The sequence below is a fragment of the Oryzias melastigma genome, linkage group LG7 (assembly GCF_002922805.2).
Source record: "Oryzias melastigma strain HK-1 linkage group LG7, ASM292280v2, whole genome shotgun sequence".
Taxonomy (NCBI): Eukaryota; Metazoa; Chordata; class Actinopteri; order Beloniformes; family Adrianichthyidae; genus Oryzias; species Oryzias melastigma.
Window position 1 is genome coordinate 13074450 of NC_050518.1, and position 15041 is coordinate 13089490.

The following is a 15041-nucleotide window of genomic DNA, read 5'->3' on the forward strand; positions in this document are numbered from 1 at the left end:
GGATTGCACTTGTCGATTGCATGTATTAATAATATAGAAATATTTTGGTTTGGCATAACTATTAAAGAGCATCTATCAAAATTTTAGGAATTAAAAAAAAAGGAGACATGTTAAACCCTAACTACCCACACACATATCATTAGAAACTACTACAAATAATGTAAAGGTACCAAGCTAGTAGAAAGTGGAAGAGTGAGTCGTCTTATGCCAATACAATCTTTGATTTCCCCTTTCCGTTTACGTCCTGACGTCAGAAAGGGGGCTGTGAAGCGTGAACACAGAGGGCGGCCCGTGGTGTTGACGGCACCCAGAGGCTCGGAGGAGGTTTGTCGCTCGCTGAACGTCTGTGTCGGCTCCAACAGTTTGCTATCACCCATGTAAGTGTTCAATGCGTTTTTGAGCACCATATTTGAAATTATTTTGTGTTTTTTTCAAACATGCCTGCCGAGTTTCTTCATGAGTCGTCCGTAAAATGTCAACCGTTAACTGCATATGTTCAAATGACACAGTAACGGGACTGTCAACCTGAGTCCGCTAACACATTGCTGCCGCAAAGAAACAGTTGTCCGCCAATAAATATTATTGTTGTGTTTTTGAATTTTATTTTTAATTTCAAGAACTCTTTATACATGTAGCAAAAGCGCCTCTATTAATATTTCTAAAGTACGTTTTGTGTTACCCAGCAGGCAATTGTCAGGCTCATCTTTCGTAACGGTCCTTATACTTCTCCCTTGCAGTGTCATCGTAGTTTATTTACTGGCATTTCATCATGCTGAACACTTTTGTGGTAGCATTGAACTGCTGGACGTCAGAGGCAGCTTTAGCTTTAATAACAATCTAATTCATTTGGGATATTGGCAGCTGGTGCAGAACCATGTGTCATCGGGACAAATGTTTAGTCCTGATTCTTAAAGTTTGGCAACAATGTGATTGTTGCTCTTTTGAGTAAAATGTTCTCTTATTAAGTTACCATTATGGTCTGATTAAAGATGGATGTCTGTTTTTTTTTTTTTGTGTTGTATTTGAAGCCAAGTGATCTTCAAAAAGTAGCTTTTCCTCCCAGCACCTCTTTTTTTTATCACTAGTGTTTATAGAATCATCCAGCCATACTGGCACCATACATCTGGGACGTTTCCAGAAGAAACCATTATGCCACAGCACTTTTGAGAGTTTTTTTGTTTGTTTGTTTGTTGATTTTATGTAGACTTGAAGTGGCATGTAGTTACTTTCCTTTGGTCGGAATCGCTGCATCGCTGTGACTAAACCGACAGGTTTGCTTTCATCCACTTGCATCCGCCTCTGATAACTACTTCCATCTGTGCAGGGATGTGCAGGGCTGGAACGGTCTGGCCTGTCACAATGTATCCCACTATCTGTTCAGCTTACCCCGCTAAGTGGCTGAGAGCTTGGCTGCCCCTTCAGGGTGCTGCACACACAGCCATTCACATCTCACTCTGATGGTCAGACCACCATGATGACGCTGCCCTCTTCCTCCTCCTCTTCCTCCTTCACATACTGCACTTGCATTTTTGTCCTTCCTTTTTTTATTATTAGGACTGGGCTTAGATTTGAAAATCTTCGTATAAGTGTAGTCATTTTTTTTGTGTGTGTTTGTGGTTGCATGAATGATGCGTGCAGGCTCACGCCATGTGGTTTTGAATGACAGCAATGCCCATCTGCTGAAATGTACTTATGTAGTTGTGTAACTCCTCAGTACTGGAAGGGGTGAAGAAGTGCTTATAGATATGAGATTTCATGATTAACACAATGCACTGCAGTTTCATTTGACAGTCAGAGAGGTTTAATTCTCCCTGTTTGACTAAGACATTCAATCAGATGACATGAATTGGTTTAAAAAAGAATGATGCCTTTCATTACCCTGTTTTGTTTATAACAACTGTTTTGTTTTTTTGGATTTATTTTGCATCTGTAAAAAGAAAAACAAAAATTATGAATTGATAGAAGTTTTCATAAAAATGCGGAATGTACATATTGTCTACCGACGAGCGATATCACGTATCCACTTGACTGATTGGCTGTAATAATTTGTTAATATTTGACTAAATATAACTTAATTAGCATTCGGTTTATAAGCTAATGGAGAAAAGATATAGAAACAAAGGGAATGCAGAAATTTAAAAAAAATGGAAGCAAACATCTTTCACTCACAAACAGAAATATGTATTATAGGAACCCATGCTATAAAAAAGATCAATTGCAACTTTTAAGCCTCTGAAAGACACACGAAAAACCATTGCTTGCAACATCATAGTCTTCTGGGAAAATGTACGTCTTGCATTTTTTTAAACGCTATTTTTACATTTTCCTTCTGTATTTGGCAACCGTTTCTAAAACAGCTTATTAATGTTCAAAGAAGATGACAAGGAGCTCCCCAAAGAAAAATCTGGTAAAAAGAAAAATAAATTAAAAAGCAAACTCAATAGACATTTATGTGGACTACAGAACACAGAGGACTTTTACAAGACCAGCCAGACCTTTTTAATCCATGGACAGTTTTCTTAATTTTTTATTTTTATTTTATAACATCATTGTCAAAATGTTTTAGCTAGTTAGAATATTCATTTCATGCAACCTAAATGAGTAATTTTAGGAAAGCATTTGTCTTTCCACCACTTTGACACCAAGTTGGAATCTGTATGAACCATTGATTTAATGGATAAGCTGTGATGTCACCAAATTAACCCTGAAGTGAGATAAGGATGCTAACTGGAGTTTTTTCTGCCCAGCTCAATGTTTTGAAAAGGCATTTGGGCTGGTCAAAGTAAAGTTTGAACCTCTGTTGGCTATATCTAAGGGTGCACCCCCCTGTTAATCCAAAAACATGACTCTTTTGCTGTTAAAATCTGAGCCATAATGAATCAAAACCATTGGTTCTAAACTGCTATGGGATGATTTTTATAGAGCCCGAGGCAAGGTGGTCGTTTGACATGGCTTACTGTATATTCCCCCAATTTGAGCATTTATCAAAGGAAAATGTGTCTTAAATTATTAAGTTTTTGTATTCATTTGCTAATTTTTAACAGATTAAAATGACAGTTTAGCAAGTTATTTTATCTTAAAATTTACCACTTGAGCAGAGCTACATTTTAAGTATTCAGATTAGAAAAAGTGAATACTAATAAAAATTTCCTGCACAATTATTTTTTCATTTTATGACACTAAAAAAGGAAAAACTGGAATAAAAAACTGCACAAGAAGCATTTTTTTCTTAAACTAATGATGAAACTTTAAATTATTAGTGATTCTACATTTTCCTTGTTTTTGGTAGTGTGTGAAAATGTGTTGTGAGTCAGCCCTATACTATTCCAGCCTGATGAATCTCAGCATTGTCATTCTGAAATGTGCTTGGAAATGGAATTGTACTCCTAGTTAGTCAGTAAGTTAATGTAATTAGATGACATATTGTTAAATGTATGAATCAGTTTGTTTCCCAGCCAGAGGGTCGTCACTATTTGCTCTATTCAGTTCAAGTTATTTCAGTTTTTTGTGGTTATGTGGGATATTTTTTTGCTTTTAATGACAGAGAAATCAAGAAGTTGTTGCTATTCTGCTCTATTTGCTTCCTCTTTTGCTTTTTTGCTCTAAATTGTGCACGAATTAGAGAAGAAGTAAAATGAAACTAATGTAATACTGATTCGTGATACTTTTAATGAAAAGCAGCTTGGCTACAATAATGAGAAATTTACAGATTAACATTTAGAAATTACTTTAGTTTTCCAACTTAAAAATCTCTGATGTACTTGCATTTTCTGAGTCACAAGTCAGGAAATGACTAAGTGAACATGCAGTACTAGTACTGTCCTTCTCTTTCATGCATTTCTTCTTACTCTCATACTTTTTATATAATTTCATCACACATCAGCACAAACCTTTAATTAAATCTATTTAGAAAGAACATGATTATATTTATAAAATATTAGTTGTTGCATACATTTATATCCATGCAACAACTTTGAACTCAGTGGCTTATTTTTGTTTTTGTTTTTTTCTTTTTGCTCGTTCTAACTCCCACACTACCAGAGTGAAGGTGAGATTCCTTTATAAAGGCTTCGGTTTCTAGTGGCAACAAGCTGCCTGCTTCTCTCTGATCCCTTCTTGCAGAAAAGAGCGCAGCACTGCACAAGTTTCACATATGTCTGTTTTGCTGTGAAAGTTCTCAGAGACCAGTATGAGAACTGTTATATAAGTTTAGCAAATTGATCATTTTTTAAAAGTTTTAGTGGAATCTCTGTCATATGCTTTGGTAAAATGTCTTGTGTTGGTAGTTTAACTGTTCTTTTTCCAAAAGCTAATATGTCTCTGCTCTTGCTTCCTGAACTACAACTTTCCTTTATTGTAAAAGCATAACAGTTTGCACAGCATACCTATTCAAAGGTATCAATTTAAATATTCTGTATCATTTATTATATTTCAGGCCCAGAGCAAACTAAAAGAAAATAACATTTATTTTCATTCGTTTTGCCTTTATCCACAATTGGCCTGCATTGATCTGTGCCTATAACAGTCAAATGAATAATAACTGGTTAAGAGCAACAGCAAAAATGAATTTTGCCCTCTTGTTGCAGGATCTCCCACACTTATCCTTCTTGTTTTTCACTCATAGATAATTGTCAGCAAATTAAACAGATTAACCTGCTTACAAGAGTACAGAGTACAGGTGTTGGTGGTCAAAAAGATTAAACTCGATCTGTACATTTTCCAAAGGCTATTTATTACAGCGAGTGAAGCACAATGTGTGCATTTTATACTAAGCAGTATGTAATATACTAGTCTCACTACTTTTATTAACTTGATTGCTGCTTTTCCATTGGCTCTGTTGTGGGTGTTCTTGAATTTGACTGTCTCAGCAAAATAAATAACACTAAAGCTAAAATTTAGTTTTAGTGTGTTCAATAAATGTTAACCCTATTTGGCCCGTGACCTTAGGTGTGTTTTGGATTTTGGCCCCCTGTACAAGTGAATTTGACATCCGTGCTCTAAAAAATGAGCACAGAGTCACTTAGGTGTTAGTTACCTTTGTGTTTTAAAGCCTCGTAAAACATGTTGAGCTTTTTTTTTGTGTGTTTTTTTTTTTTTTTTTTTTTTTTTTACACATGTGATTGTGCTTCTAAACAGTGAAATGAGGGCTAAAGACCTTTCAGGTACTGGCATTGTTTTCTCCAGCTTTACTGTTGAATGCTATGATGTTCCACATAATGTTTGCTCAGCAAATTTGCAGTGCATATGTGGTTGATACTGTTGCATGGCATTGATTTGGAAAAAGATCTGGTCAAACTTGAAGCTGCCATCTGTCTGTAACTCTCTTAAACTAAAACCAAAACTTCTGATTGGAATCAACAGTCTCTAATATAGACAACTTTATGTGAAAGTGAATTTTCAAGAATCTGGCATTAAAAGGTTATCAAGTAGACAACAATTGAATCATTTATGTTTTGTTGGAAGTTTTAATCTCATATCTTTAGAACAAAGAAATATTATCCTATAAATCAGATTATTGTCTCAGATTCTGGACCCAATGTTGATCCAAAGCCTGTATGTTGAGCCAAGTGTCACAGTTGGAGTTGGCGTCAAGAGTAAAGCTTGGTCCTGCTGATCTCCATCAACCTCAGAGGTGAAATAGAGGGGTGTCAGGTTACCTGAGCCTGGAGATTTAGTTGAAAAGTTATTTATGTAGGTGTTTAAATTTAATAATAAAAGAATCCCACTAGGTGTAACCTAAAGCATCAAATCTCCTTTTCTGTAGGGTTTTGCCCTCTGTTGTGCAAAGTCAGCACTAACCCCAAATGCAATGCCTTGCTCTTTTTGTCTTGGCTGTGTGACCCTGATACAATCTCTGGTGTGGGGTTTCGCTTGGTATGTAGGTGGTTTCCCGCCAGATGACATTTGATGATGCTTCTCCATAGCTGTTGAAATATGAACGGAATGAACACTGTTAAACACTCATCAACTTTCTAAGTAGGAGCACTTTGAAGAGTTTGAACTGTATTTCATATTCTGATAAATTAATTTACTGTCCTAACAGCCTCTAATGAAATATTCATTCAATAAAACAGCATGAGAATAAAACCTTTAGTGCTTTTACTGGTTAGAAACACTTATTCTGAATTCTATGTTGTTACAGTTTAATAAAGGCATTATCTCTTGGTTGTACATGCACTTGGTGTGATGTCCAGCACAGATTTGTCAATGTTCCACTTGAGAGTTGTTCCACAAACAAAACGTGCACTATACACAAGCCCTCCAGAATGCCACATGCATGAGATGAGCATTCACTCCCAGACCTCACTTCTGTTTTATATCACTGTCATGTTTTCTAACCTTATTTAAGTAAACTGTATGTCGTAAAGTGAAATTGTAACATGGTATCTGAACACAAGTAACCTAGACCAGTTGAACTATCCTTTTAAATTAACTTGTATTGGTAGCCTGTATGATGCTTATTTGTTTGATTCACACTCAGTAGAGCACCTGATGCTTCTGTTTCTTCCTGGGTGTCTTGAAAGTTTAGCCTCGGTCTAAAACCACCCTTAACAGGTTCGTCTGTACAAGAGTCTAGGGCTGCCCCTAACAGGTTCTTCTGTACCAGGGTCAGGGGCTGCCCTTTTGGACCCACGTGTTCTCTGAGTGCTGCCTGTTGATCCTGCGGGTCTATTGGAGGGCTTGTTTGGCTGTCAGTCTTGTCCTAGGTAGGTGGCAAGATGGGGTTTACTGGCAGGATGGCTGTCTGGAACACCTACACAGACCCTTGTGAGCAGCTCCAGTCAGTCAAGCACCCCAGACTGATTGAGAACCCCTCCCATTGAGAGCCTAGTGCTTAAGGGTGTGGAATAGACCTCCCCCTTAGGGATGACCCCTTCCTGGCTCTTCCAAAGGGCCCTATATTAGACATGTAGGGTTCTTTGGTAGGAGGGCACTTGGACACCATCTCCCAATAAACCTAGACACAGTCTCTGACCTCCAAATTTTCATTTCACCTTTTAGAGCACTTTAACATCTGATACTCATTGGTGGTAGCCACTGATCATCTGCCCCGTGGCCCATTCATTGTGGAGGCAGGGCCAGGAGGTTGTATCAGGATTTTGCAAATTACTTCATTTATGCACCCTTCATGTTACAGACTTGTTTGTAGGACATACCGGTACATCTGGATTAACTAAATAGAGACTGATGGGTTTGTGGCTGCAAATCAAACCATTGTGATGTCTTAATACCGGTCAAATACAGGCTAAGAAGTTACTTAAATTGTGTAGCAGGAGCTGCATGAATTAGTCACATGCAGGTTGACCTTCTAATTTATTTACATCTTCTATTATATCTCAAAGGTGACAAAGACCTGACTAATGGTTACACATAGTTTTTTAGTTTCTCTTTCAATTTACTACTAAAATAAAGAAAATTACTGTACATTAGAAGTTTGGGTATATTTTGTGAGTACCAAAGCAGGAGTGCTGGTTGTAAGAAATAAAATGAAAAAAAAGATAACTTTTTTGTTTTTGTTTAACACTTTCTTTTTCTTAGATTGCAGATTAGTATTAACACTTGGAATGGCTAAAACTATTTTTAGGAAAGTTCTGCTTTTCTCATTTTAATTTACTTCAAAGTTGTTGATGGCAAAGACAAGGCTTTAATGAATTTGAGGAAATGCTGATCTACTGGGTTACCTCATATTCATTTCTATACTGAGAGTTATTTGAAAGAAAAATATCAGTCCACTTATCATTTGTTTACAGTCTGAAAGTGCTTTAATGATGCCAAAGGTCAGTCGAGAGTTACCATAGATGAGTGGTCATAAAGCAACTTTAGATTAGGATAATAATGATCATAACCAGTAGTCTGAAGACACATAAAACATTAGAAAACCTGACCCTTATTTAGAATCTTTATTTCGAAATTCATGCAGTCAAATTTTACCTTACAAACTAGATAATGACAGGCCCAATGTTTTGTTCCAACAAAAAACACATAAATTCCAAATAGTTGGATGCTTTAATAGGTTATTTACATCCCATCTGAATCCCCTATGTTCATTTTTTACTTATGTGGAGACTAAATGATCGTATGTCCCTTTCCTGGAAAGCTGAGCACAACTTTGCCATCAGGGCCTCCCTCTGGGCTTCATTTTTCACAACAGAACACTGTCCCTGCCTTTTGTAAGTAGCTACCTGTTGTGCACCTCCTCATGCAGACACACTCTGTGAGCCAAACCTGATAGAGTCAGACAAAAGAGGACTGCTTTTATTTGGAATGTTCTCTTTTTCTTCTTGTGCACCATTTATATGTATTTTTTCTCATTTTGTATCAGATGGGAAAACTTGCTTCTTATGACAGTTGGTGTGGTCCGCTGAAGTCATCTCTTTCACTGTGCCAATTTGAACAACTCTGCTATTATCTGCCTCCAGCCACGCACACACAGATGCACGCACAGAACTACAATAACGATTGTTCCTGTTTCCTGGCTCTGCCGTCATTATGCAGCTGCTGAATGAGATATAGTCCAGTTTCCATGGGTTAAAGGCAACACAAACACTCATACTTAAGTAGATGTTGCCACACCATATCATTTTTTTGTATTATCCGCCTTTATTCTTGTGTTTTCAGTCAGTCTGACAGAAAAAAAGACACATATTTTGTCCATGCACTCAAACATAAACCCAATGGACAGAACTCTCTGGCCTAATTCCGCTCTTATTGATGTGTGCCTGTCAGTGAAAGAGGCAGAGCACAAAGAGCAGTGATGGGCCTGCGTGTGGCTCACAGGAAACAAAGAGCGATCTATTCCATGCCAGCTTGCAGACTCTTCTGGAAACACAGCATTGGCTTGTTGAAGCTGTGACTGTGTTTTGAACTAACCAACTGTTGGTTCAAAAAGAAAAAAACAACTAAAGATTGTGTGTTCAAGGCCATGTTTTATCTTCATCTCACATCAAAAGTAAATTAAGACTAGCTAACATGAAGATAAAATTAATCCAGGGAGCAGGAAACCTTGTCTGCTGAAAAAACTCCTTTAAAATATTATAGGCAACAAATGAATGTTACATTTAGTGTATCACATACTTTGTAAAGAAAAATCTGCTTTGCATAGCACTTTAGCCCTTGATTGTTTAATAAATAATCATAATTTTTCCCCTTTTAAGAGGAATAATGTGTTTTGTAAGTTTAGTATAAATAAAAAAATGTAATAAATTAAAACGTTTTTTGATTCATTTTTTGGAATTATTATTATTTATTGTCGTTTTTGTACCAAATCTCTGTGTATATTTACGTTTTTGTTGTCAGCCATTACTCAACATTATATCTTAGAATGGGTGTTAGTGCCAAAATTCTGAATTGAATAGTTTTGTTTTTTAGGGTTACAGTTGATTTTTTTTTTAATTTTATAACAATTAATTGTAAATAGGACTGATTTTATAAAACTGATTAATCTATATGAAGTGATCTAAGCTTCATAGAACAATAATTGATCCATTGAAGCAGAGATTGTTCTAGCACATAATGCTAAAGTCCGCTAGCTTGATGCTAATGTACAATGGGATTTCCCATAGGACGGCTGATGCTAACAGTGGGTCGACTTAACCCTCATGCTTTCTTATGGGGTCCAAATGACCCTACCCTTACATTGATGTGTGATCCCTCCCATGACAAAGGTTTGTGTGGCTACATAGTTAGGCAGTAGCATGAAGGATCTTGCCTAAGGACCCACACTAGAGTAGTCTCATCCAGCTGCTAAAGTGGACCATTCAATTTTATATTAAATCCTTACATTTAAAACTAGCTGAGGGCAGTTTTGGTCTAAAAAAGAACTATGTTTAAAAAAATGGGTTTTATGAATCAATATTAACATTTATTTTTTAAGTAAAGATTTATTTTATTTTTTAATCCTATATGTAGTGGATGAAAAAAAGCATTGCAAAGATACATTACAATAGTAATGACAATAACAACAATAATTACACATTTACCTTAATATTATCACAGGATACTTTTTTTTTTTGAGAACCTCTTTGCAAATCCTAATTTTATTGTATTTTTTCATTTACACCAAGTAGGCAGTTGTGCCACAGCTTCACTAAGGTCATTGTCCGGGTGGCTGTTTCTCCTGTACCTTTGACAGTATTAGGACATTTCTGATAAACATGCCAACTCACATGAGCTTCCAACTCTGCTAGTCTTCAACATCCAACCACAGATAGTTTTTATCTCTGCCATTTTTTATTTTTTTAGCTTTTTTTATGAAGAAAACTATCTTTCCAACATTACATTAAAATTGTGTTTCAATATATGTTCCATTGTCAGTTGTGCTGTGTTTCGCATTAGGAGATTCCTGGTAGTCTAACAACATGTCATGAAATTAAATACTTTAGAACAGGACACTTGTCGTTTATAATCCATCTGGCCTGGTTGCATCATCACTTCATCTAGGTGGATCATCAAGACTTGCCTAAACTAAGCACAGATACAGGCATGCACACTAAGTGCAACAATGAAGCATTGTCCTCTAAAGGCTTCAAAAAGAGGATTTGGCCTCACTATAAAACCACAGGCAATCAAGAAAGCATCCAATCCGGGGTTAGGATCAACTCGGGGATGAGGGAGGGGATTTATGGACACAGAGGATTGGGCACATGAGCCAGGACAGGACCTAAGGGTTAGAGCCAGCTTCTTGACAAGATTAACTTAAGTTTTATCTCCTTCACTAACCAGCTCCCATGCAGCAGCCTATAGTTGTTAATCATAGCAGTCATTTATCCTTGTTGCTTAGTCAGGTGTTGTGTGATTGATGCCGGAGCAAAGGGTAATTTACATTCAAATGTAATTAAGTTGAGTTATTTGCCTGCCAAGATGACTTTTATGTCATTATCAAAAGAGAGTTTTACTCGAGATGAGGAGAGATTTTCTTGATTTACCACCACTTGAGTTCAAAAAATATCTGCATGTATTTATTGGTTATAAATTTGCTCTTGCCTTGATGAATTCTATAATGTCTTGCTTAAGTTGGTGTATGTGACTGTCCATGCTGCAGAGCCGCCCTCTTAGCTCCGTAGGCACTTTACTTGGTGCAACAACAAACTAAATCCAGGAATGATTTGCTGCAGGAGTCAAAACTTGTTTCATTTTGGTGAGAACCATATCAAGTTTTTGCACCGCCTTAACAATGGATGGCTTTCCACCATGTGTCATATTTGAAAATGACAATAAACTTTAGCTTGTTAAAATTTGGTGGTTTAAATGCACAGGTGCATGTGAAATATGTGTCAGTTTTACTTTGAAATGTACAGATAACACAGCCGTTTCCTAAAACAGGAGCGAGCTAATGGAAGAGAAGCTGATTAAAACTCTGTCTTTATTTGGCACATTTGCTGCTTTGTAAACACACAGGCAGAATTAAACAAGTCACTATCTCCCAGCCAGAGGATTTCAGTTAAGTGGAAAAGGTTATTAAGGATTACCTTCCACAAACAATAAATACTACTGTTTTACGTGCACAAACGGAGCTTTTCCTGGAATGGATTACAATGCTTTTGTTGCTCAACCGCGTCTATTTTGATGGTTGTACATCTTACTGAGAGACGGGGTTGAACTGATGCCCCTCAAGGCTCTGAATGGTGCTGCTTCTCTCCTTGCTATCATGAATTGTTGAAGCTACTGATGCCACAGGGCAGCTTTGGCTGCATGCCCGACTGTCTGTCTAAAGTAAATGTGCTGGCTCTGGTCACAAACTCCTTTCCAGCCATGCAGTTTGGTGCATTTTTTTTAGTGACACTAGAATGTTAGCTTTTATTTGAAGAAAATAGCCACTTGAAATTCTGACAGAATGTGCACAAAGGAAATCTTTGGGGGTAGTAAAAAGCTCCTTTGGAAGGGAGTGAGACTGAAAGTCGTATCTTACCTCCTTTGACTGCAGCCACTCTGAAACACTAGTGTTTGGTCAGGGAATGATTGAGTGGATTTTTTTTAAGGTATGTAAGTACATATGCTGGATGGAGACATGGGCTTATTTAATTTTTTGTTGGGAAGAGTGGGTGGACTTTCTCTGCACCAACGGTGCTCCCCACAACTTAAGAGGTGAATTTATAGTGAACTATTGCCACTCTGCTGAAACTATATCCTAGAAAATGACCAACATTTTTTGATTTTGGCTAAAAATGGCATAATTATAATTAAAAGACCACTGGGAATGCTTTTACAATGGATCAAAAGATGATCTGAGCCATGACAACAAGCCAGAATATGTTGTTTCATTCCTAAAAGCCTTCGACTTATGTATTTTAAGTGCACAAATTTTCAGCATGAGGGGGACACAAAAGAAACTTCAAATTTTTGGGACTTTAACTCTTTATACCTTGAATGTTTTTTTGTGTGATGAAACTGTGTTTCGGCTGGTGATATCTAAAAACAAGTTAATTGACTGATCATTGTCTAATAAGAAAATCATTTCTATTGAACTCAAATGTATTTGTACCTGGAAAGTGTTGAAGAACTTTTGGGAAAAATGATTAGTTAGCACAACTCATGTAGTGGACACAAAATTCACCAAGCTGAACTTGTCCGAAATTTTTGTTTCTTTTGATTCTTTTTTCTTAAATTTATAGTTTATGGATGTTGAAGCAGAACCTGGAATTGCTGAAGACACTGATGATGAAATGATCCTCAACAAACATCAATATTTTCTAGAGACTCATCCTGATGTTTAGCTGACTGGAAAACTTTGCAAATAAAGTATCTGTTGTAGAAATGTAATAACTTTTTACTTTATTCGAAGTCTTTGGACTCTTGGAATTTATTTATACTTTGCATCACTTTTCTTGTGTAATCAAGCCTAATATTTTAAAGTAACTTTGTTTAATTAAAGTGGTAATTTATTTCTTTTTCCAACCCAACTGGGTTGCTTTTTCAACACAAGACAACAATGTTAATTGTGTTTTTTAAAAGAAGTGAACTACCTAATCTTGATTTACAGAAGGAAATGACCGAAGATTGAACATCATGACGTTAAATAAAGCAATCATTATCAGTGATTCTGATGGACATATGACCTAGTTTCTCACTATTTTCTTTCGTAGGTATTCCAGAAGAGTGAGCTGCATTAGGATGACTAATGGGCCGATGGTAAGTGAGATTTTTTTCTCTCTGATGTTAATTATGATAACAAATTGTTGTTTTTTGCTGTTTGTTTTATCTTTCTTTGTGATCTCATTCCTCTTCATCCTTCCTACACAAAGCTTCTTATTTTTAAGAAAATGTACACTATTTACATATATATATATATTATGAAACTAACATTTCCATCCATCTTTTTTGGTAATTTGGTCATATGAAACCTGGTCGCAATTCGCAGCAAAATGAATGAGGATTGGTGAATCTAGGCAGAACTCTGTCACATAATCGATTTTCTTTTTTGTGTCAGACCAGTTCCTGAGTGAAAAAGATGCATGCTCCCAGTTTGGATCCTCCCCCTGACTGCAAATGACCCGATCCCGACCTCCATCAGAAAGTCTCATCTCCAGTTCCTCTGCTTTCCTCTGTACCCTGTTATTCTCTGTTGTTCTTCTCTTTCGTCGTCAGCCAGCCTGACCTTGTGCATTCCTGACAGATACAGAGGGAGGCTTAAGCAGACTGTTTAATTGGACAACTCATCCCTGCTGTTTCTGAGGTGTCAGCAGGGCCATATGCATCAGAGGGACAATTGTCAAAGGGTGCAAGAGGGGTTTGGCCCCGGTTCAGATTCTGAAACTAAAGCGATGGCAGGGGGTTCACAGGAACTGGGGTTAGAGAGTGCTTTAACTCACTTAGAACCGCATTCTTTCATTAAAACAAGCCAAAACACCAAGGAAAGTATGGGGTTTCTTGGCCAGGGCTTGAAACAGCTGTTCCAGCTGCAGCGTAAAAGCCTCTCCTTCTCTCGTTCCACCATCCACTCATCATCTTCCTCCTCATCATCCTCTGTGGTGTCCACAGGTGGCACCTCCCCCTCTGCCCCAAGGTTCAACTTTGAGTCTAGCTGCTGTGACTCTGACCACCTCTCTGGTCCTGTGGTTCATTCCACAGCTGGCCAGGCCTCAGCCGCTGCAGGCATGATAAGGCGTGGGACTAGCCTGCAAAGCCGGCGCAGTAAAGGATCCGGGTCGGCGAGTTCGGACCGGGATCCTCTTCTAAGAGGCAGCCCCCAAGCGCCACAGCGCCGCTACACTCACGATCCGCAGCAGCACACCAGCCGCCGACGGTCCTCCTCTACTACTGAGACCACACCCTGCAGCCCTGTACCTGGATACAGTTCTGGAGATGTGGGGCTGTCATCAGGGTACCAGTCTACAGAGGAGACAGACAGGGTAAGTGACAGCAGTCATTAATCACTTCGTCTGTACAACTATTTGATTTGCAAGGAGCAGTCAGCCAAAATGAATGATTGTGTTGGTCATATGCGTTAACATTTACCACTGGTTTAGCTATCAAGTCAGGGAAGTGATTGACACTTCTGTTCCCTGGTTTTCCCAAATGATGACAGATTAAAACAAATCTGCAAAACCCGAAATAATCCTATCTCAGAGAACATTTAGTTAATAAATTACTAGCTTACCAAAATGTAAATTCTGTGGTACAAAAGCCAGCCATTGACCTCTGCACATTTACATGAAAAGAAATCCAAACTTTACCACTATCAGTTTGATCACCAAGGACAAGTGAATGTTTCTGTGGCACACTTTTTCTTTTTAGTCTTTACCTCTCATTATATGTAATTTGATTATCACTGTAAAAAGTTTTACTAATTTTTTTCACCAGCAAAATTAGTTTTATTATTACCACCTCAGAAAAAAGTGCACTGTTTGTATTGCAGAGTTTCATACAAATTTATTTTCCCTCATTTGTGGATTTTGGTCAGCCACTAGAGGTCACTGTCATCTCACCTTCTGTTCAAAAGTAGATTGATGTAATTGTTGTCTGATTGCTGAAAGCAATCAGAGTATGTTATCCTACCTCTTTATTGTCTGATTGCTGAAAGCAATCAGAGTATGTTGTTGTAA

At 37.5% G+C, this 15041-nt stretch overlaps 1 protein-coding gene across 2 annotated transcripts in view; it reads left to right on the plus strand.

Annotated features, from left to right (window-relative positions):
- Nucleotides 1-225: 225 nt before the first annotated feature.
- tmcc1a (transmembrane and coiled-coil domain family 1a) overlaps nt 226-15041 on the plus strand; it is a 41350-nt gene continuing 26534 nt past the window's right edge. Inside the window, exons 1-3 of one of the 2 annotated variants that reach the window (XM_024292756.2) lie at nt 226-377; nt 13083-13128; nt 13427-14348. In XM_024292756.2, coding sequence (XP_024148524.1) covers nt 13689-14348 — 660 coding nt within the window. In that variant the 5' untranslated portion in view covers nt 226-377; nt 13083-13128; nt 13427-13688. The remainder of the gene's footprint in view (nt 378-13082; nt 13129-13426; nt 14349-15041) is intronic. The other variant, XM_024292758.2, reaches the window with a different exon arrangement.